The sequence below is a fragment of the Pelobates fuscus genome, chromosome 12 (genome assembly GCF_036172605.1).
Source record: "Pelobates fuscus isolate aPelFus1 chromosome 12, aPelFus1.pri, whole genome shotgun sequence".
Taxonomy (NCBI): Eukaryota; Metazoa; Chordata; class Amphibia; order Anura; family Pelobatidae; genus Pelobates; species Pelobates fuscus.
The window spans coordinates 88,489,648-88,511,046 of record NC_086328.1 but is presented as its reverse complement, the minus strand read 5'-3'; the positions used below and the strand labels follow the sequence as shown (position 1 = coordinate 88,511,046).

The 21,399-nt window shown below is 38.5% G+C and overlaps 1 protein-coding gene across 1 annotated transcript in view; it reads left to right on the top strand.

Annotated features, from left to right (window-relative positions):
• Window positions 1–1,190: 1,190 nt before the first annotated feature.
• SYVN1 (synoviolin 1) overlaps window positions 1,191–21,399 on the top strand; it is a 32,774-nt gene continuing 12,565 nt past the window's right edge. The window contains exons 1-8 of the mRNA XM_063437555.1: window positions 1,191–1,293; window positions 7,176–7,331; window positions 9,542–9,634; window positions 10,023–10,175; window positions 10,647–10,695; window positions 15,406–15,509; window positions 15,891–16,017; window positions 19,338–19,437. Coding sequence (XP_063293625.1) covers window positions 7,200–7,331; window positions 9,542–9,634; window positions 10,023–10,175; window positions 10,647–10,695; window positions 15,406–15,509; window positions 15,891–16,017; window positions 19,338–19,437 — 758 coding nt within the window. The 5' untranslated portion in view covers window positions 1,191–1,293; window positions 7,176–7,199. The remainder of the gene's footprint in view (window positions 1,294–7,175; window positions 7,332–9,541; window positions 9,635–10,022; window positions 10,176–10,646; window positions 10,696–15,405; window positions 15,510–15,890; window positions 16,018–19,337; window positions 19,438–21,399) is intronic.

The window sequence follows — 21,399 nt, the reverse complement described above, 5'->3', positions numbered from 1 at the left end:
AGGTCAACAGATGCTACGGCACCCCCATCTCAACCTCCCTGGAAGATAAGTGCTAACAAAGAGTATGTGTATTATATTGTGAGAAATTGTATAGAGGAGGGAGCTCACATTCCTTTGTAACTGATAACTTGTATCAAGCTCTATGAATCAGAATCATTTTTTCGCTGCTTCTCTCTCTATTGTAATAAAGACGTGATCCTATACTTCCCCTACTCCGGCCTCTGACTGGTTAATTAGAAAAGTATTTTTCATGGGGTAATATCTCTTGGGCTAACACAGTGAATCAACTATCTTGGCTTAAAATTCTCCGGTTAATTCCCAACAATAAACAGTACGGTAGCAGACAGCAACCCTGCCTCTAAACGATGATTGGCGGTAATTTTCCAGAGAACTTCACATTTTTGCTTAAAACAGCTTATTTGGAAACATAGCCGAGTTGGAGATTTTTGGCCTAACATTTGAGATATACGTCTTGCTTGATGACTTAGTGCAGGGGTTGACAACCTTTGGCACTCCATATGTTGTGGACTACATCTCCCTTAGTACTCCTGCAGCCACAATGCTGGCAAAGCATCAAGGGAAATGTAGTCCATAATAAATCAGAAATGTTTAAGCTACTGAGAATGAACTAGTTAAGGAACCATATATACTTTAACCTAGCAACCAATTCTAGTCCTGTCATTTAATTGGGCCGCGTCAGCTCCCCATCTCCTATCTAATTTTCCTATTGGTCAGACGTGTTAAAGGACAGCCAATAGCGTCGAGCCACGGTCCCTGTAATACACTTGTCAGGGAATGGAGGGATGCGAAGGGATAAAGTACCCAAGAGACAAATTCAATTATAGTGACATCCCCGAAATAGAAAAGACGTGTCATTCACTAATCATCATCAAATAACAAAGAAACAAGTGGCAAGTAATGCAAATAAATCCGCAAGGAAGTCAAATCACCCAAAGGGCGCCTCCCTATTTACATTGCAGTTGGTGCAACCCGTTATAGGATTACAGTCAGCGGACGATACCATTACCTCAATAGAGGTGCTTCTCTTCGCCTTTCTCAATAGCGCCCCTGAGAAGCTTACAAACGCTTAACTTCATATTCAGTTATTTAATGGCATTTAGGACGGCACGTTTGGTTTTAGTCTGGTCTATCTATCCGTGAGTATTTATTTTAGCCGCCCCCTTACCCTAGTGGAACGGTCCAGATCTAACCGGAAGTGAGTTGTCTACTGAGAGAGGTACTTCCTGTTTTTGGGGAGCTGGTGACAGCAACAGCTGGAAAGGGGACAAGCGGGTGAGTGTGGAGCTGTCACTGTGCCGGCAGGTACCCTGCTGCTGCCTGGGGGGCAGAGACTGTGCTATTAGTAAGGGCTGGGGATAGGGAGTCCCAGAGCACATAGAACCGTTATAGGGCAAGAGGGAGTGCTGCTCGATTACTGACACAGGGTAACAGGGATGGACACACCGTGCTACAACCAATATCTCCCCTGAGAGGCTGCAACATTTATTGGCCAAGCATCCAATAAGCATGGGAGTTGTAGTACTACAACAACTGGGGGCCTACTGATTGGCCACCCCTTGGTGTACAAAATAACAGCAATAGGTGTAATAATAATATACAATGGTGTATAATGGCAGTAGGTGTAATAATAATATACAATGGTGTGTAATAATAATATACAATGGTGTATAATGGCAGTAGGTGTAATAATAATATACAATGGTGTGTAATAATAATATACAATGGTGTATGATGGCAGTAGGTGTAATAATAATATACAATGGTGTGTAATAATAATATACAATGGTGTATAATGGCAGTAGGTGTAATAATAATATACAATGGTGTGTAATAATAATATACAATGGTGTATAATGGCAGTAGGTGTAATAATAATATACAATGGTGTATAATGGCAGTAGGTGTAATAATAATATACAATGGTGTATAATGGCAGTAGGTGTAATAATAATATACAATGGTGTATAATGGCAGTAGGTGTAATAATAATATACAATGGTGTATAATGGCAGTAGGTGTAATAATAATATACAATGGTGTATAATGGCAATAGGTGTAATAATAATAATATACAATGGCAATAGGTGTAATAATTAATATACAATGGTGTATAATGGCAGTAGGTGTAATAATAATAATAATAATAATAATAATATACAATAGTGTATAATGGCAATAGGTGTAATAATAATATACAATAGTGTATAATGGCAGTGGGTGTAATAATAATAATAATATACAATGGTGTATAATAGCAATAGGTATAATAATATACAATGGTGTATAATTGCAATAGGTGTAATAATAATATACAATGGTGTATAATGGCAATAGGTGTAATAATAATATACAATGGTGTATAATGGCAATAGGTGTAATAATAATATACAATGGTGTATAATGGCAATAGGTGTAATAATAATATACAATGGTGTATAATGGCAATAGGTGTAATAATAATAATATACAATGGTGTATAATGGCAGTAGGTGTAATAATAATATACAATGGTGTATAATGGCAGTAGGTGTAATAATAATAATAATATACAATGGTGTATAATGGCAGTAGGTGTAATAATAATAATAATATACAATGGTGTATAATGGCAGTAGGTGTAATAATAATATACAATGGTGTATAATGGCAATAGGTGTAATAATAATATACAATGGTGTATAATGGCAATAGGTGTAATAATAATATACAATGGTGTATAATGGCAATAGGTGTAATAATAATAATATACAATGGTGTATAATGGCAGTAGGTGTAATAATAATATACAATGGTGTATAATGGCAATAGGTGTAATAATAATAATATACAATGGTGTATAATGGCAGTAGGTGTAATAATAATATACAATGGTGTATAATGGCAGTAGGTGTAATAATAATAATATACAATGGTGTATAATAGGCAATAGGTGTAATAATAATATGCAATAGGTGTAATAATAATATACAATGGTGTATAATAGCAATAGGTGTTATAATATACAATGGTGTATAATGGCAACAGGTGTAATAATATACAATGGTGTATAATGGCAACAGGTGTAATAATATACAATGGTGTATAATGGCAATAGGTATAATAATATGCAATGGTGTATAATAGCAATATGTGTGATAAAATGCAATGGTGTATAATGGCAATAGGTGTAATAATATACAATGGTGTATAATGGCAATAGATGTAATAATATACAATGGTGTATAATGGCAATAGATGTAATAATATACAATGGTGTATAATAGCAATATGTGTGATAATATACAATGGTGTATAATAGCAGTAGGTGTAATAATATACAATGGTGTAATAATATACAATGGTGTATAATAGCAATAGGTGTGATAATATACAATGGTGTATAATAGCAATAGGTGTGATAATATGCAATGGTGTATAATGGCAATAAGTGTACAGAATAATATCCAGTGGTGTGCAGAATATTAGCCATAGGTGTACAAAATAATATACAATGGTGCATCGTAGCAATAGGAGTGCGCACAGTAGTATACGGTCGTGTACAGAATAATGGCAAAAGGTGTACAGAATAATATACAATGGTGTATAATAGCAATAGGTGTACACAGTAGAAAAGAGTAGTGTACAGATTAATATGCCTTGGTGTATACAATAATAGTAATAGGTGTACACAGTGTTGTACAGAATAATATGCCATGGCGTTTAATAGCAATGGTGTACAGAATAATGGCAATAGGTTTAAATGGGTGCTATGCTCAATTGGGAAAGGGCTGTGTATTATGGAGCTAGTTCTAATGGCATGCATGGTATATTTTGGCCCTTAATGCAGATTATTTTAATAAGTTTGGGTGCAAGAGATATGTAATACGATAGCTACTTCTTTCCTTCTAATATTGGCAAGGTAGGAGTTAAAAGGACGAAAGTAGGGATTGACAGGATTTAAAGTTATTAGATTAGACAGGATAACAGAGCTCAGCAATATTATTACACTTGTTTAATGGATGGCTGAAGGGTGGAGAAATTATACCTTGCATGAGAAATATTTGAGCTGAAAAAATCTATAAATGAGTAGATAATTAGTATTGTGAAAACGTTGCAAAGTGTAAATCAGTACCCAAAATAGGTGTGCTATGGAATAAAATGGCAATTTAGACACATTACACCGAAAGAGAAAATAATGATATCAGCATGGCTCAAAGTTTCCACTCTCCACTAGTCTTTAATAAGTACAAATTCAGCCCTGACCAGTTGAAATTCAATATTTGGCTTGTGTTCCATGGGCACTCCGGCTTGCAGTGTTGAAGAAGTTTTGAAGTGGCGTAGGAGTTGAAATTTTGAGTCCTGGTAATAGTAAATATTATAGCAACTAGTCTTGGCTTTCAATAAGTTAAACGTTTGGGATGGGGTTGGTTGATGAGAAATGGGTCAATACAATATATGCTGCAGATTTCTTACTTTGTAAATCTTTTTTTGAATACATTTATATTTCTTGCTGTAAGAGTCTAACAGGGTTATTCTCTAAAGTGAGCAGTGAATTTTAAATTTAAGGACAAAATAGCTGGGTGGGAAAAAAAATCTTTTACCTCTGCTTTCTATTCAACTACTCTGGCCAGCAATTTGAATTCTCACTTGAGTAAATAACCTTGTAAGTGGTGCGTGTATGACCATTCAAATCTCAGATGGTTTATGATTTATGTAGAGGTGATGGGGGCTTGAGCTTTAAATGATCAGTAATTTATTGTATTAAAGGACCACTATAGTGAAAACATACTCGTTTTCCTAGCACTATAGGGTCTCTAGGTCCTCCCACCCTTAGGGTCCCCCTCCTGCCGGGCTCCAGGGTGAGGAAATGGTTATACCCTCACCTTTTCTGAACCACCGGGCTCCCTCGGCGGTGGGGACTCTCCGCCTCCTTTCCCCGTCATCAGCTGAATGCGCTCAATGCTTTCCTATGAATGCTGGCGTCTTTTCACTGTGAAAAATAACAGTGAGAAGCGCCTCTAGCGGCTGTCAATGAGACAGCCACTAGAGGCTGGATTAACCCATAGGTAAACATATCAGTTTCTCTGAAAGTGCTATGTTTACAGCAGAAAGGGTTAATCCTAGATGGACCTGGCACCCAGACCACTTCATTAAGCTGAAGTGGTCTGGGTGCCTAGAGTGGTCCTTTAATACCTACTATAGTCCTTATTGAATGCAAAATACTGAACAGCTTGAGGTTGTCTGTGACTTCCTGCCATCAGATGTGTCCTGCAGGTGCGCAGACATCATGCATTAAAAAAATAACTTTTAACTGCTTCTGCTTGTGATCAGTGTTGTGTGAAAGAAACACTTAAGTGTTTGGAATAATCCTATAGTGTTCCAGTCCCTAGTTATATAGTCACCCCCCATTTGTCCCATAAAAATGAGAAAATAAAGCTTTTTACATAGATTTTTCCAGCACCGAGGCTCCCTCAGGTCTGTTTACTTCTCCACCTCTAGTGACATCACTGAGGAGACATGGTCACCTGCGGTGTGGTCCAATGAAATGCTCCTCATATAGGAGCATTGTAGACCTGAAGTTCATGTCCAGCGAACGCCGCATGTGCATCCAAGCTTCCCCTAGGAAAGCATTAAATCAATGATTTCCAATGGGGGCTTCTGTGTCATGCGACCAACTTTAACTTGGTCAGAACAGAGGAAGTCCCTCAAGTGGCTATCAGTGTAACAGCCAATGGAGGTGTGTTTTACCCTTTAAAGGGACACTATAGTTACCAAAAGAACTTCAGTTTAATAGGGCAGTTTGGGTGTACAGATCATGCCCCTGCAATTTTAACTCTTAAATGGCAGAGAATTGAGCAGTAAATCACTTTTGTTTCTGTCTCTGCAGCCCTAGACACACATCCCTTAGCTATGACTGATACAGTCTCGATGAAAATAAATGATTTCACTTTTAATCATATGTAACTTATTTTAAAAGTTTTTTTTTTTTTTTATCTCTTGCAATGTAAATTGAACTTTAATTATATTCAGGAGGCTCCTGCAGGGTGTAGCAAGCTATTACCAGAGTAGGAGATAAGAAATTCTAAATTAAACAGAATTTGCGATAAAGGAAGTTTAAATGACCACTATAGGCACCCAGACCACTTCAGCTCAATCAAATGGTCTGGGTGCCAGGTCCCCCTTGTTTTAACCCTGCAGCTGAAAACATAGCAGTTTCAGAGAAACTGCTATGTTTATACTGCAGGGTTAATCCAGCCTCTAGTGGCTGTCTCCCTGACAGCCACTAGAGTCGCTTCCGCGATTTAGATTGAGTAAATTGCATTTATGTGACGCTGGACGTCCTCACGGAGTCCTGCATCAAATAAGATCCCCATAGGAAAGCATTGAGTAATGCTTTCCTATGGGCGGGTACGAATGCGCATGCGCCTCTGGCCGCGCATGCGCTTTCGGCTCCACTCGGGAGCTGATGTCGGCAGGGGAGGAGAGGTCACCAGCACCGAGGGAGCCCGGCGCTGGATTAAGGTTTATCCCCGTGCTTTATGTACATATTACAAAGAATATATAGCAAAAGCTTTACTGTGTATGACTATGTCGATATGCACTCTAGATATATTGGGAGCTGGCTGTGTATGAATAGGGAACTGTAATATGTACACATACTGCAACACATCTAAGCGCATTAGTGACAGATGTTGCCACTGATTTTACAATAACTTGAAGGCTGGCAATTCTACTGCCAACAATATGCAATTTGTAAGAGAGAGGTTTGGCTGACGTGGCGATTATTAAGGTGTAGATTGGTGTATGATGACATTAATGCAGACTGTTGTTGGTGTGTTTATAATTTCATGTAGCATTGCCATAGGTGTCAGATATTGTGCTGGTCAGACCAAAAGTGTATATAAATGTTTGCTGCTATTTGGCAAGCAAGTATTGACTTTCTAGCTAAAGTGCAGAGAATATGTAAATATGTCCGTTTTCAGCAGCGTACCTGTCCTGTGTGTACAGATCATGTCACCTATTTGGGAGTGGTTGGCACAATCACTATCCGGATTGTTTGTCTGGTCTTTCTGTATATATTGCCATCTGGCCCAGAGAATGGACTTTTATATTCTTTGTTGACTGATCTTTTGCTAAATATTGCTAATGGTTAATTTTCTCTTGTTCTCCTATAGGGTGCTGTCCGTCCTGCCACTACCATGATGCGGACAGCAGTGATGACTGGTGCCAGCCTGGCCCTTACTTCTGCTGTGGTGGCCCATGCTTACTATCTAAAGCATCAGTTCTACCCAACAGTGGTGTATCTAACTAAATCAAGTCCCAGCATGGCAGTGAGTAGTACAAATTGATAACATGTGGAGAATGGATAGTATTGAGAACACATACCAGCATTATTCTGGCCTCCTGCTTGTGTTCTATATTTTTAAATCTTATAACAATAACAAAATTGCTATTTTTAAAGTGATGCCTGCAAATGTGTGCTATGTTTCTTCCCTACCATAGTTTCTGCTATTGTTCAACAGGAATAAGGTTGACAGACCCCTATTCAAGTCGTTTTCTTTTATTCTGTTAATTTATTTTAATGCAAAGTTCTATATTTTTTATCTGTTCATGTGTCCTTCGATCACTTTGTTTTAGTTCTGAAAATGCATGGTTGATAAGACACTTCTCATCCTTTTTTAATAGAGAGTCCACTGTTTGAAAGTCTCCAGAATATAAAGCTTCCTTCACTTTTGATTGCAAAAACAACTGTTTATGTATATTATATTTTTAACCCAGTTAACAAAAATTCCTGCATTGATATTTATAATATACCTAGTAGACTAATGTGAGTCCACACTCACACAGTTATCCTGATGCAGTTGCTGGTTATCAGTTGAATATATGAGTCAAGTGACTTCTAGTTTTGCAGCCAGAGACTTCCAGCTGTTTTAGTAACCGTCTTATCTGTTATCTGTCAGTCTGCCCTTATTACTTCATTTTACTTCAGCTATGTCCTGCATAAAGGGGCTCTCCCAACTAGAGATGGATTTTTTTTTTTTGCTTTTCAATTTTAAGTATTGGGTTTCCATATAAAGATAACCGATGAGCAAATGCATTATATAGACTTGGTCCAATGTAAAAAAGTGGGAGCTGAACTGCAACCCCCAAACAATTTTGCTGGGCAGCGTCTCAGTATGGCGCAAGTAATTGTGTGGGCAGAAGAAAGCATAATACCCCCTGTGACATATGCGTTACAGTATGGGCTTACAGCTGCTGTGATTTTTGCAAATTGCTGCGTTTATAAGACACTCAATGCAGTGAAGCAGGGGCATCATAATCTCTGTAAAGAACAAAAGTGGTTTTGGTGCTCAATTAGTCTGCAGCCTTTTAACTCCTATACCAAAGCAGGGAGTAGATCTGCCAATAGCACACTCCATCTAGCTGCTTCTTTTGATCATATTGACCAACTGGAATAAAGCTAACTAAAAAGAGTTGTCCTATGGTAGCTCTGAAAATGTCTTCCTTACCCATATTAAAAAACATGTATTATACAAACTAAACTCTGCTGATTCCTTTATTTCCTGCGACACAGCTATGTACTATTTATTCTGACGTAGAAGCCTTTTCCACCATAAAGTTATAAGGCATTTTTAGATGATTGGTCCCAATTGCAGAATAAATGTCCCACCATTGCTGTGTACATCGCTAGATACATGGCTAGCAACGTCTAGAAATAAAGTTAATTTACTTAGTGGAACTATACTTCAACTGCTAAGCTCCACGGCACTGTGTAAAAATCACATATGTAATGGATGTGAGAATGAATGATGTTTATTCGGTTATCTTTCATGAGGTAGCAGGACAGATAACATATGGAGAAAATATTTAGAAACCTATAGAAAAATATAGAGTGTTGGTTTACAAAAGAGACATCTAGAGGGGTGTTAAATGGACACTATAGTCACCAACACAACATTATCTTTATATTCACCGCCATTTAGGAGTTCTCACTTTTGTTTTTGTTTATGCGGCCCTAGCCACGCCTACCTTGACTGTGAATGACCGCTTGCATGAAAACAAAATGGTTTCATTTTCAATCAGATGTAGCTTACTTAAAAAATAAAAAATAAAAAAACTTTTAATCTCCTGCTTGGTAAATTGAACTTTAATTACATACAGGGGGCTCCTGCAGGGTCTAGCAAGCTATTAACAGAGCAGGGATCAGAAATTCAAAATTAAACAGAATTTACAATAAAGGAAGTGTAAACATTAAATTACTCTCTACATGAAGTGTTTAGGAAGTTACATGCAGGGAGGTGGTGTGTCTCGGGCTTCATAAACAAAGGGATTAACTGCTAAATGGCAGAGAATTGAGCATGATCCATACACCAAAACTGCTTCATTAAGCTAAAGTTGTTTTGGTGCCTATAGTGTCCTTTTGAGGATTATTCTAGAATTGAATTAAAGTTGCATTCCTTGAAAAGTAGGAGTCCGCCATCTCTAATGAGGGTGATTATTATTGAATTTTTCTATAATGTCTTTCTTACCATTCCTCTAGGTCATCTATATACAAGCATTTGTCTTGGTTTTCCTCTTGGGAAAGTTCATGGGCAAAGTTTTCTTTGGTCAACTGAGAGCAGCTGAGATGGAGGTACGTAGTAGTGGTAGCTCGCATTACTTTATCTTCCCATGACAATTCAGTTCTAATCCAGTCCTCCAGGGCAAATGTGTTTTTAGGATTATTACTAATTACACGCAGAATTTGTAGGCCAATTAGATACACCTTAAAACTCATTTACAGTAGTTCAACCCTTAAGTATTGTTTTGGGTGTCCTTGTTCTAGTGTATAGCTCACATATTTACCAAGAGAGACTAGAACTGTGGCACTGCCCTGTTGGATTGGCTATTTGCTCTGGTCAGGTTGGCAATATTATCGTAGTATTTTTTTTTATGTGTAATTTCTCCATGCTTGAGGGAATATGGGTTTGCGGCTCACTTATGCATGCCATTTTGACTCCTTTACTTTTGTTTTCAATTAGCATCTTCTGGAAAGATCTTGGTATGCTGTGACAGAAACATGCCTGGCATTCACAGTTTTTCGTGATGATTTCAGCCCTCGTTTTGTGGCACTATTTACTCTTCTGCTGTTCCTTAAATGCTTTCATTGGCTAGCAGAGGACCGAGTCGACTTTGTAAGCATCATATATTGTTTATCCACTTTTCCTGTTCAAAAAAGGAACAATATCCACTATATCATACAATTTAGAATGTTCTTATTTGATAAATACATCAACACAAATAATAACAAGCAATAAGAAATATATTTGTGAATTGCGAGTAGGGATTTAATTAGTTGACACAGCAGATTAAATTTAATTCATAATCCTCTTAAATCGACAGTGATCCTTCAGTTCCAGCTCCTTAGAATGTAAGGGATACTATTCCAGCCTACAGTAAACCCAACATTATGGAATTTAACTGGACCACTGTGAATACCTAGAATAGGGAAATTGTGTCAAAAGTTAAATTATTTGTCCTTCAATATGTTATTTATTAAGTTTACCCTACCAGAGATCTTTGAAAGTTTCATAGGTTTGCATACACTTTTTCCAGTATCCATAAATATGCAAAGCTTTCCTTATATATTTGAACTTGTTCTACAGATGGAGCGCAGTCCAAACATTTCCTGGCTTTTCCATTTCCGCATCCTCGGTAGGTGATCCAATTACTACATGGTATATAAAGGGCTAAAATGTATTTGTATGTGATGGCTTTTATAAGGAGTAGCTCAGCAAGATAAATTCAAACACCCATGTACAAGTTATGGGAGCACACACTGTTGACGTCAGTGCTGTAGTCTGATTGGCTCCTTCATGTTGTTACAGTGTGTGTTCAGTTCTTGGTCAGTGGAAAAAGATGCACCAATGTTTTGAACTAATGGTCGCCCCCATTCACTCATTATATAGATGGCATTGGATAGTGAAAACTTGAAAAGTGAAACCTAGACTTGTTCAATCTCTTCTACTCATATGGGTTATTTTCTGTAAAACTGCTCTTTTCCATAAACTGAACTTTAAAAGTTACTTGTGCATCCTGGAAAAGGTTACTGCCATTTTGAATAATTTGTAGTCTGTTGAGTAATAGGAGTTTGTTGGAAATGAAAAAGAAACATGGGGATTAGAAGTCCATGTGCAGTGTTACCTGCCATGGCCTTGAATGGGACTGTTATTTGTTAATATAAAAACTTATGGTGTGTGAACGTTTATTTTTGCAACCTTGTTTAACTTAGTTTAACTCTGTAGTTGTTATGGTGCTTAGTGTTTTCTTGCGTCGTCACAAGGCAAGTAGTCAAAATGTTTTCAAATGGTTTGACACACACTGGGTGCCCCTGGTATGACTGTTACTTTTGCGAAAGCTCATGCGAAAGTTTGTACTTCAGGTATGTCAGTTTCACCTGTTTGTGCAGAATTGAATTGAGAGAATTCTTTCCATATATCATCAAAATAGGATAAAATTGATATTTCAAAGGTGTAAGGGGAAGTTCTCCTTTAGTTCTCTCTGTGGCTGGACGGTGGGCGCCAATGGAACCCAGGTAAGTTACAGACTATTAGAAAACAGTTTGACTACTTACCATTGAAAGGTGTCAGGGCAGCTCTAATGTTGAGGTTTCTACACTTTGGTTGGAGTCCACCTGTGACAAATTCAATTGATTGAGACATGATTTGGAAAGGGGCACACACCTGTCTATATAAAGCTGTAAGTGAATATCAGAGTTGAAAGCAAGCTGTGAGGTCAAATGAACTGTCCTAAGAACTCAAAGGCAAAGATCTGAGGAGGGCTACGTAAAAATTTCAGCTGCACTAAAGGTTCACAAGTACACACTGTTCCTCCATAATTCTTATCTACAATACATTTGGAACAACCAAAATTCTTTCTATAGCTGGCCGCCCAGCCAAACTGAGCAGTTGGTGGAGACGTGCCATGGTAAGAGAGAGGTGTCCACAAACCAGCTGGTCACTTTGGATAAGCTCCAGAGTTCATGTGTGGAGGTGGGAGAAACAGAAAGATCACTGCAACACTCCAACGTGTTATGGGTTTTATGGCAGACTGGCCGGATGAAAACCTATGCACATTGCTAGAAACATGAAAGCTCACTTGGAATTTGCAAAAAATTGCTTAAAGGAGTATTCTCTGATGAAACAAAGATTGAATGGTTGGCCTTAATTTAAAGCATCATGTTTGGAACCCAGGCACCAGGCTCATCACCTGCACAATACCATGATAAAGATGAAGCATGGTGGGGGTAGAATGTTTTGGGGATGTTTTTCAGAGGCAGGGAGACTGGTGTGGTTTTGAGCGAAAGCTGAATATGGCAAAATATAGAGATATCCTTAAAGGACCACTATAGGAACCCAGACGACTTCAGCTCAATGAAGTGATCTGGGTGCCAGGTCCATCTAGGATTAACCCTGCCTGCTGTAAACATAGTTTCAGAGAAACTGCTATGTTTACATATGGGTTAATCCAGCTTCTAGTGGCTGTCTCATTGACAGCCGCTAGAGGCGCTTCCACACTTATCACTGATTTTCACAGTGAGAAGACTCCATCGTCCATAGGAAATCATTGAGAATGCTTTCCTATGGACTGGCTGAATGCGCGCGTAGCTCTTGCTGCGCATGCGCATTCAGCCGATGACGTCGGAAGGAGGAGGAGAGACCCCAGCGCCGAGGGAGCCTGGTGCTGGAGAAAGGTGAGTGTTTAACCCCCTTCAGCCCGGCGGGAGTGGGTTCCAGGAAAACGAGTTTGAGGATCTGCAGAGATGTATGGCAGAAACTACCAGGTGTGCAAAGCTTGTCACATCATACCCAAAATAATTTGAGGCTGTTATTGCTGCTAAAGGTGCTTCAACAAAGTACTGAGTTAAGGGTTTGAATACTTATGTCAAAGGGATATATCAGTTTTTTGTTGTTGTTTTTTTGTTTAATATATTTGCAATGATGTCAAATATATTATTTTTTGCTTTGTCATTATGGGGTATTGAGTGTATATTCATGTGAACCAAATATTTTAAACAATTGTAGTATATATGATTGCAACATAAAAAAGTAAAACAATTGCAGGGGTCTGAATACTTTCTGTATGCACTGTATACTTGCTCACAGCATGATTTATGCAAGTGAAGGAGATTGTCATTAAATGCTTGGGCCACTTAGGTAACAACACTCCTTTATATTAGCTCAGCAGAGTCCGGGAGCTAAATCTAAAAATCACAGGGGGTTTAAAAAACGAGGGACAGCTTCCTAGTGCAATAACCAATCTAGTAAGCTTTAGTGCTCGTTGGAGTGTCATTTTTAAGAGCATAGTTTTTATCAACACCTTTACTCCTTTGACTATTTCAAGAAATCTGACTTGCGTAGACCAGAGATACAATCTGTTTCAAATCATTTTTTGAAATTTGATCAAATTGAAATTTTATTGGAGACAATTCTCATATGAAGTGATAACTGTGGAAATAAAGAATATTTAGTACAGCTGTGTTCACTCTCCATTATTAAAACTTTCTGTAGTGTTTTATTTAAAATTACACTTGTGAAGATGTTCTGGAGTGGTTGTGTTGTTTTTACCTGTGAAACTGTTTGTTTGAATCTTTGAGTAGATAACCGAATGAGCTCTGTAGCTATGAAGTGCACCACTTTGCCATTTTCGGTATCACTTCCTCTACTGTGATAGCCGTTATATGTTTTGCATACAGCTGCATGTGCTATGAATAAATTTCCCAGGGCCAAGAAAAGCTTTCTGCATGCCACATTCACCTGCACATCTAATTCACCGTGTTCATGTGGTCTTTCTTTCTTGGTACATTCTTTTTAACACAATACTCACGTGTGACTGTTCTTCATGCTTTTAATAGCGAATATTACAGAACTGAAACCTGGACAACACACAAAAACAATACAAAAAAAAAAGAGCACCTTTGTAATTCGAAGAGCTTTGGCAGGTGTCTTTCACTGAGATGGCGAGAACCTCCCAAAATATTTTTAAGTGATTTCTGTGTGAAGAGTGTCCTCTTTTTAGGTGCATTGGGAAGTCTGTAATTGGGCAGCCACAGAAGAGGGAGTTAGGAGAGAAGGGTTTGCAAAGACTTCAGATAAGATATCTTTTGCAAGCTGTTTAGAGATGCCCTCAGTGTTTTTTATTGGGGGTTTATCTACTAAATGTTTTTTTTTTCCGCGTAATAAAACTAAAATTGCATGTAATCTCAGTATTTGTATTCTTTATTGCAATGCAGATGACAAAGCAGGAAAGGCTAAGTAACTCAGGGAAAAAAATGAAAATATTTGTTGCCACACGTCATGATTATTTGATGGGCTAGAGAAGAGAAAGCAGGAGGGGTAGGCCTAAAAGCATGCAGCTACTGGATTCCCTTGTAGAACCTCAATGCTGACTGTTACAGATACTGCTTTGTGCCACTGTTGCAGTATGCTGCTAATTTCAGATAGCACTGAGGATCCACACAGCCATTGGGAAGCGCGTGAATTTCCATTCACCAATGTTTACATGTGGAAAAAATGGTGTAAATAAAAGGGTTGAAAGAAGCCTTCATATGCTTTTAAGATTGGCACAGGCTAGTAATTCACTTTCTCTTCTGACGTGTTGAATCAATTTGGAAATAGCTCCAAGTAAGAAAAAAAAGAGCTTAATACTGGGGATGCATTTGTGCTAGAGGCTGAAACAAGAGTGGGATGTATTCAGTAAAGCTGTATAAATATTCGGTAGCACTCGTCACTTGTTCCTGTGTTACCAGTAGCCATCTCCTCAGAAAGTGCTGATACATATAATGGAGATGACAACTGGAGCGTGAAACATGCGTGTTCAGTTGTCTGTTAAAAGAAAAGCCCAAGGGCTTTGTCTGCAGGACTTCAATGCTAAGACCATTGTCATTTTATATATTTTTTTTGTTGTTGTATCTTTATCTGTTCCCATGGTTTATCTGTAAATCAGTGGGCTGAGTCATTTTATGCTAATCCTGGTTCCACCTGCAGTGCACCAGGAAAATTACCGGTAATCATAGGTCAGCGTGCAAAAACCTAAAGCATCTTTTAAGTGTCAACATTTTATAAAAACTAAAAATAAGCTAAATTACATCTTAGTCTATTTATAAAACTGCAAAATATTGTAAAATATCAAATGCTATATCTTCTTTAGACTCTAACAAAGTATATTGATTTGTATGTAATTCTATATTTATGTATGTTTATGCTGTTTGTTTATTAATAAGAGCAAATATATATTTAAAGGTGTTTTTAGCTACATGTTGATATATAATCCCCCTTTACCTCTCTAGTTTTTAATCAGTTAATTGAAATAGCTTCTATTTCTCCATAGTAATCATATCTTTGTCTTCTCATCTCCTCTTCCTAGCTCTGATGCTCTTATTGGGTGTACTAGATGTATTATTCGTCTCCCACGCATATAACAGCCTTGTCACTAGAGGGGCCTCTGTGCAGCTAGTCTTTGGATTTGAGGTGAGAATTTGATATGTGATTATTATTAGTATTTATATAGCGCCAGCCTATCCTGCAGCTCTTTACAATAAAATGCATACATTCTATCTGTTCCTGGAGTAATTTGCATAATTGGCTATTATAAAAATAAATGCCTGTTTGTTTTGGACCTGCCTGAAAATCACTATCTATACAATCCCACTGTCCCTCTTGCCTGGTAGATTTGCATGTCCCCCTCCATCTTTTTTTGTTGGGTTCAGAAAAACTTTATGTAGACATTCTAGAATTTATCCTGCATGAACCCTTTTGTTTTAATGTAATTTCTGTAACTGATCCCGTCCACTTTTCCTTGGTTGTTCCTTTTTCTTTCTCACCATGAGTTTCTCTCTCTCACTTTCCTAGTATGCCATTCTTATGACCATGATCCTCACTGTCTTCATAAAATATATTCTTCACTCTGTGGACCTGCAGAGTGAGAATCCATGGGACAATAAAGCAGTTTATATGTTATACACTGAACTACTGACAGGTGAGTGCTCAAACATCTTGCATACATCACTTCAGGTCAACAAGCTAGAACATAAATTCCACCACGATACTCCTGGTTTACTAAATTCACAAAGTAAATTTTTATAAAAAAATGTCTTTTATTATGGACAAACTGCCATATTTTATTGTTTTTCCACTGGATCATTATATGCAGAATCCATTATATGCAGAATTTCTAGCACATATTACATTTTTATTACTGATATCTGGATTCCTTGTTTGAAATGAAACAAAATATTCATTTTGTAACTCCCCTGTCCAAGTCAGCAGAGATTAACTATAGACATTAAACAACTTTAGTTTAATAATGCAGGTTTTGTGTATAGATTGTGCCCCTGCAGTCTCACTGCTCAATTCTCTGCTGTTTTGGAGCCAAGTAACTGTTTATGCAGCCCTAGCCACACCTCCCTGCATATGACCTACCCAGTCTCCCTACTATTTCCTGTAAAGTGAGATCTAATGTTAAAACTTCCTTTATTGTGCAGTCTAATTTAGGACTTCTCTGCTCTTTTAATAGCCTGCAGAAACCTCATGTGTGTCATTAAAGTTCAATTAACAGAGCAGGAGATAAAAACTTCAAAAATAATTAAGATCTGAAACCATTTTTCTTTTCGTGGAAGCTTTTTTTAGTGACAGCCAGGGGAGGTGTGATTAAGGCAGCATAAGTGATTTAACTTCTAAATGGCATAGAACTGAGTTATAAGATTGAATGAATTATATACAAAAATCCCTGCACTAAGGTAAGGTTGTTTTGTTGTCTATAGTATCCCTTTTAATCAGGGCTCGAGTCCTGCAGGAACGCACGGGAACGGCGTTCCTGCACTTTTTCCAAAGCAGGAACGCCGTTCCCGCTAGTGATCCTGCAGGACCTGTCCTGCTACCTGCATACAGGGGCCCTCACACGCCGTGTTTCCTCTCAAGCACTAATTCTCGCGAGACCCGCGGCTGTAAGAGCGTTGCCACAGGTTACCATGGCAACGCTCCGCACAGGCAAGTCTCGCGAGAATTAGTGCTGGAGAGGAAACACAGCGTGTGATGGCCCCTGTATGCAGCGGCTGCTTCCCTCCACCAGACCACCCGGCGATCTCCCCCCTCCCTGACAAGGTAAGAAGCAGGGACGGGGGAATAAAACAAAAAAACCTAAACACATAAGGTTTAAAAAACAAATGCTTCCCCCCATCATCCAGCACACACACACACACACATAATCCAACACACACACACACACATAATCCAACACACACACACACACATAATCCAGCACACACATAATCCAGCACACACATAATCCAGCACACACATAATCCAGCACACACACACACACATAATCCAGCACACACACACACACTTCATCCAGCGCACACAGACACACTTCATCCAGCGCACACAGACACACTTCATCCAGCGCACACAGACACACATCATCCAGCGCACACAGACACACATCATCCAGCGCACACAGACACACATCATCCAGCGCACACAGACACACATCATCCAGCGCACACAGACACACATCATCCAGCGCACACAGACACACATCATCCAGCGCACACAGACACACCTCATCCAGCGCACACAGACACACATCATCCAGCGCACACAGACACACATCATCCAGCGCACACAGACACACATCATCCAGCGCACACAGACACACATCATCCAGCGCACACAGACACACATCATCCAGCGCACACAGACACACTTCATCCAACGCACACACACTTCATCCAGCACACACACACACACACTTCATCCAGCACATACTACATTCACTATACACACTTTGCACTCACTACACACTACATTCATTATGCACACTGCACTCACTACACACACTACATTTACTATACACAATCTGCACTCACTACAAACACACTGCATTCATTATACACAATCTGCACTCACTACAAACACACTGCATTCATTATACACACACTGCACTCACAACAAACACTGCACTCACAACAAGCACACTACATTCATTATACACACTCTGCACTCACTACAAACACACTACATTCATTATACACACTGCACTTACTACAAACACACTACATTCACTATACACACTGCACTCACTACACACACTACATTCATTATACACACTGCACTCACTACACACACTACATTCATTATACACATTCTGCACTCACTACAAACACACTACATTCATTATACACACTCTGCTCTCACCACAAACACACTACATTTACTATACACAATCTGCACTCACTACAAACACACTACATTCATTATACACACGCTGCACTCACAACAAACACACTACATTCATTATACACACACTGCACTCACAACAAACACACTACATTCATTATACACACACTGCACTCACAACAAACACACTACATTCATTATACACACTCTGCACTCACTACAAACACACTACATTCATTATACACACTCTGCTCTCACCACAAACACACTACATTTACTATACACAATCTGCACTCACTACAAACACACTACATTCATTATACACACGCTGCACTCACAACACACTACATTCATTATACACACACTGCACTCACAACAAACACACTACATTCATTATACACATTCTGCACTCACTACAAACACACTACATTCATTATACACACTCTGCTCTCACCACAAACACACTACATTTACTATACACAATCTGCACTCACTACAAACACACTACATTCATTATACACACGCTGCACTCACAACAAACACACTACATTCATTATACACACACTGCACTCACAACAAACACACTACATTCATTATACACACTCTGCACTCACTACAAACACACTAAATTTATTATACACACTGCACTCACTACAAACACACTACATTCATTATCCATACTCTGCATTCACTACAAACACACTACATTCATTATACACACCCTGCACTGCACTATATGCATAGGAGTGTAATTTTATTTTTTTAAGTCCCCCCCTCCCCCCCCTTAAAAAAAAAAAAATAATTACCTTCCTATGCATATAGTGCAGTCCAGGAATCTTGGGTGAGTTCCCACACTTTTTTCCCCAGGACTTGACCCCTGCTTTTAATCCATTAGGTGCCAGCACTACTTAGAATCTTACATTTATATAGCAATTGTTTGCATAGGACAGATCCGAGGGAAGGTGGAAGATCAAAAACACAGTAAATCAGGTTATCTAAGACTTTCCATGCATAAGGTGATGTCTGAAAGGGAAAAGGCCGGACTCATGGATGGTGCAATAATAATGGGTATATTGAATGAATACATTTGTACAAGTAAATTTTTTTATTTTATTGCAGGATTTATAAAAGTCTTGCTGTACATGGCTTTTATGACTATTATGGTGAAAGTTCACACATTCCCTCTTTTTGCTATTCGCCCAATGTACCTGGCAATGAGGTAAGTGTCAGCGGAGGGAGGGGGGGGGGGGGAAGAGGAGGGGAATAATATTCCCTTAATAGCTCTAGTGCAGTAGCAATATCAAATGTATATAGGTACCGTATTTGTTTTTAAAAAGTGTAAAATGAATATTGTTACATTGGCAGTTTGTTAATGTCCATGTCTATCTAAATGGCATGTGTTTGCGAGGCTTGATAAACTCTCAGTAATAAAGGGTAGATAAAGATGCAACAGATAAGTTGCTGACATTTCAATAAAGCAGCCAGATGGAGAGAAAGACGGGTCTTACACAGATTTTCCCAATACGTGATCCACAACATACATATTAACGTCACCCAGTTATGGAGCGTACTCCTTTAAACAAAATGAAAGTGCAGAGCACATCAAATTGCAGCTAAATATTGTGCCAGCAGAAACAATGTTAAGTGTATAGATTTTAACACAAAGTAAATTATCATCTGTCGGTCAGTTCTAGATCCATGGCATAGACCTTCATATTTGGATGTGAGTTACAGGGAGAGCAGTACAAGGCTCCTAAAGGTGTTTCTGTCCATGAGAGCATCTACATTGCACATACTGTAATTGCATTTATATTCTGTAGGCAAGTTGTGATTCTCTTCTGATGATAAGGCATCTCCTCATCCAGGAGAGATTTTTAATATGATGAAGCAGAACAATGAAAACCTTATACATAGTGAAATGATAGCTAAAATATCAAGAAGAGAAAGAAAGCTAGGAAGATAACTCTTCATGTGGCAGAACTCTTGAAATGAGTTTTTTTTATTATTTTTAATTCACCTTGGTTTGTTTTAGTTATACATTAGAAGTAGGGACTACTTTTTCTCATGAGGAGCATGATATTTGACAATGGGAGGAGCTTAAGCGAAGTTCCATTTCAGTTGCTATACTAATTTACCCACAATCCATCAGGGAAAATTATCTCGCTATAAGGAAAACTGCAGACTTCATGGGCAGAGGTGCCCAGCTATTAAGATCCGGCGAAAGGAGAAAAAGATAAATATAAGTTAAGGCAAAGAGGGGGGAGTATAATCTTTAAGATACAAGGGAAGATATAAGGAAAGCAAAACCGAAAATAAAACATACTAGACCTTCTTTAATGTTACTTTTGATCAATTGTGTGTTTTTTTTTTTTTTTTATTTAAATTCTTTATTTTTGTGGTGCATTCAATGGATACATACTCTTGTAATGCCACAACAGCATTGACAAGAACGGTGGAGAACATATTTGTACATACTTATGGCATAGTTGATCACTGCACACATTTTTATAGTAAATAACACATGACAAAAAAGTGTCTAGAGTATATGGAACAGTGTGTCATCGTTAGCGAACTAGACATAATGGAAATCATACTGAAGTGCGTTACGTCACAGGTATTTAACTAACAAGCTTTTGAATTCAAAACGTTTATCTACATCTACATGTGTGTATTGAGATGTCTTAGGGCTACAACTCCTAAAATGCTCTGCATATTGAGTAAGGTGAGCGGTCTATAAGGCACAACAAAAATCAATTATTCAGACCTTTAGGTCTGTTCCTGTGGGGAGACTAACCAATCTTAGGCGGTTGGTGTGTCTTGAGGACAATGTTGGCAATCACTGCCATGGAGTATTGGAGGTCTTTCCCAAGCAAGAGGTTTTCTGCCCTCTATAGACAAGGATTAGCTAAAAGTTTGGCCCGTCCCCTTTCATGGGTAATAGCTTATATTCCTCAGGTATCCTGGCATTATCACATTATGATCAATGGTGGTGGAAGTGCAGAGTCAACCATCCCGGAAAGCCCTGCTCCATTCAGGGGTTTCAAACCTAGCTGGGTTACCGCTCGTTAGTCCAGGATCCCTTTATGTAGGGTATAAATTAGCAGGCTAGGTCCTTCCCATTTCCATTGCTACACAATTTCTAAGCGCAGTGTGTGACCTAGCCACAAAAATCAACTGTCAG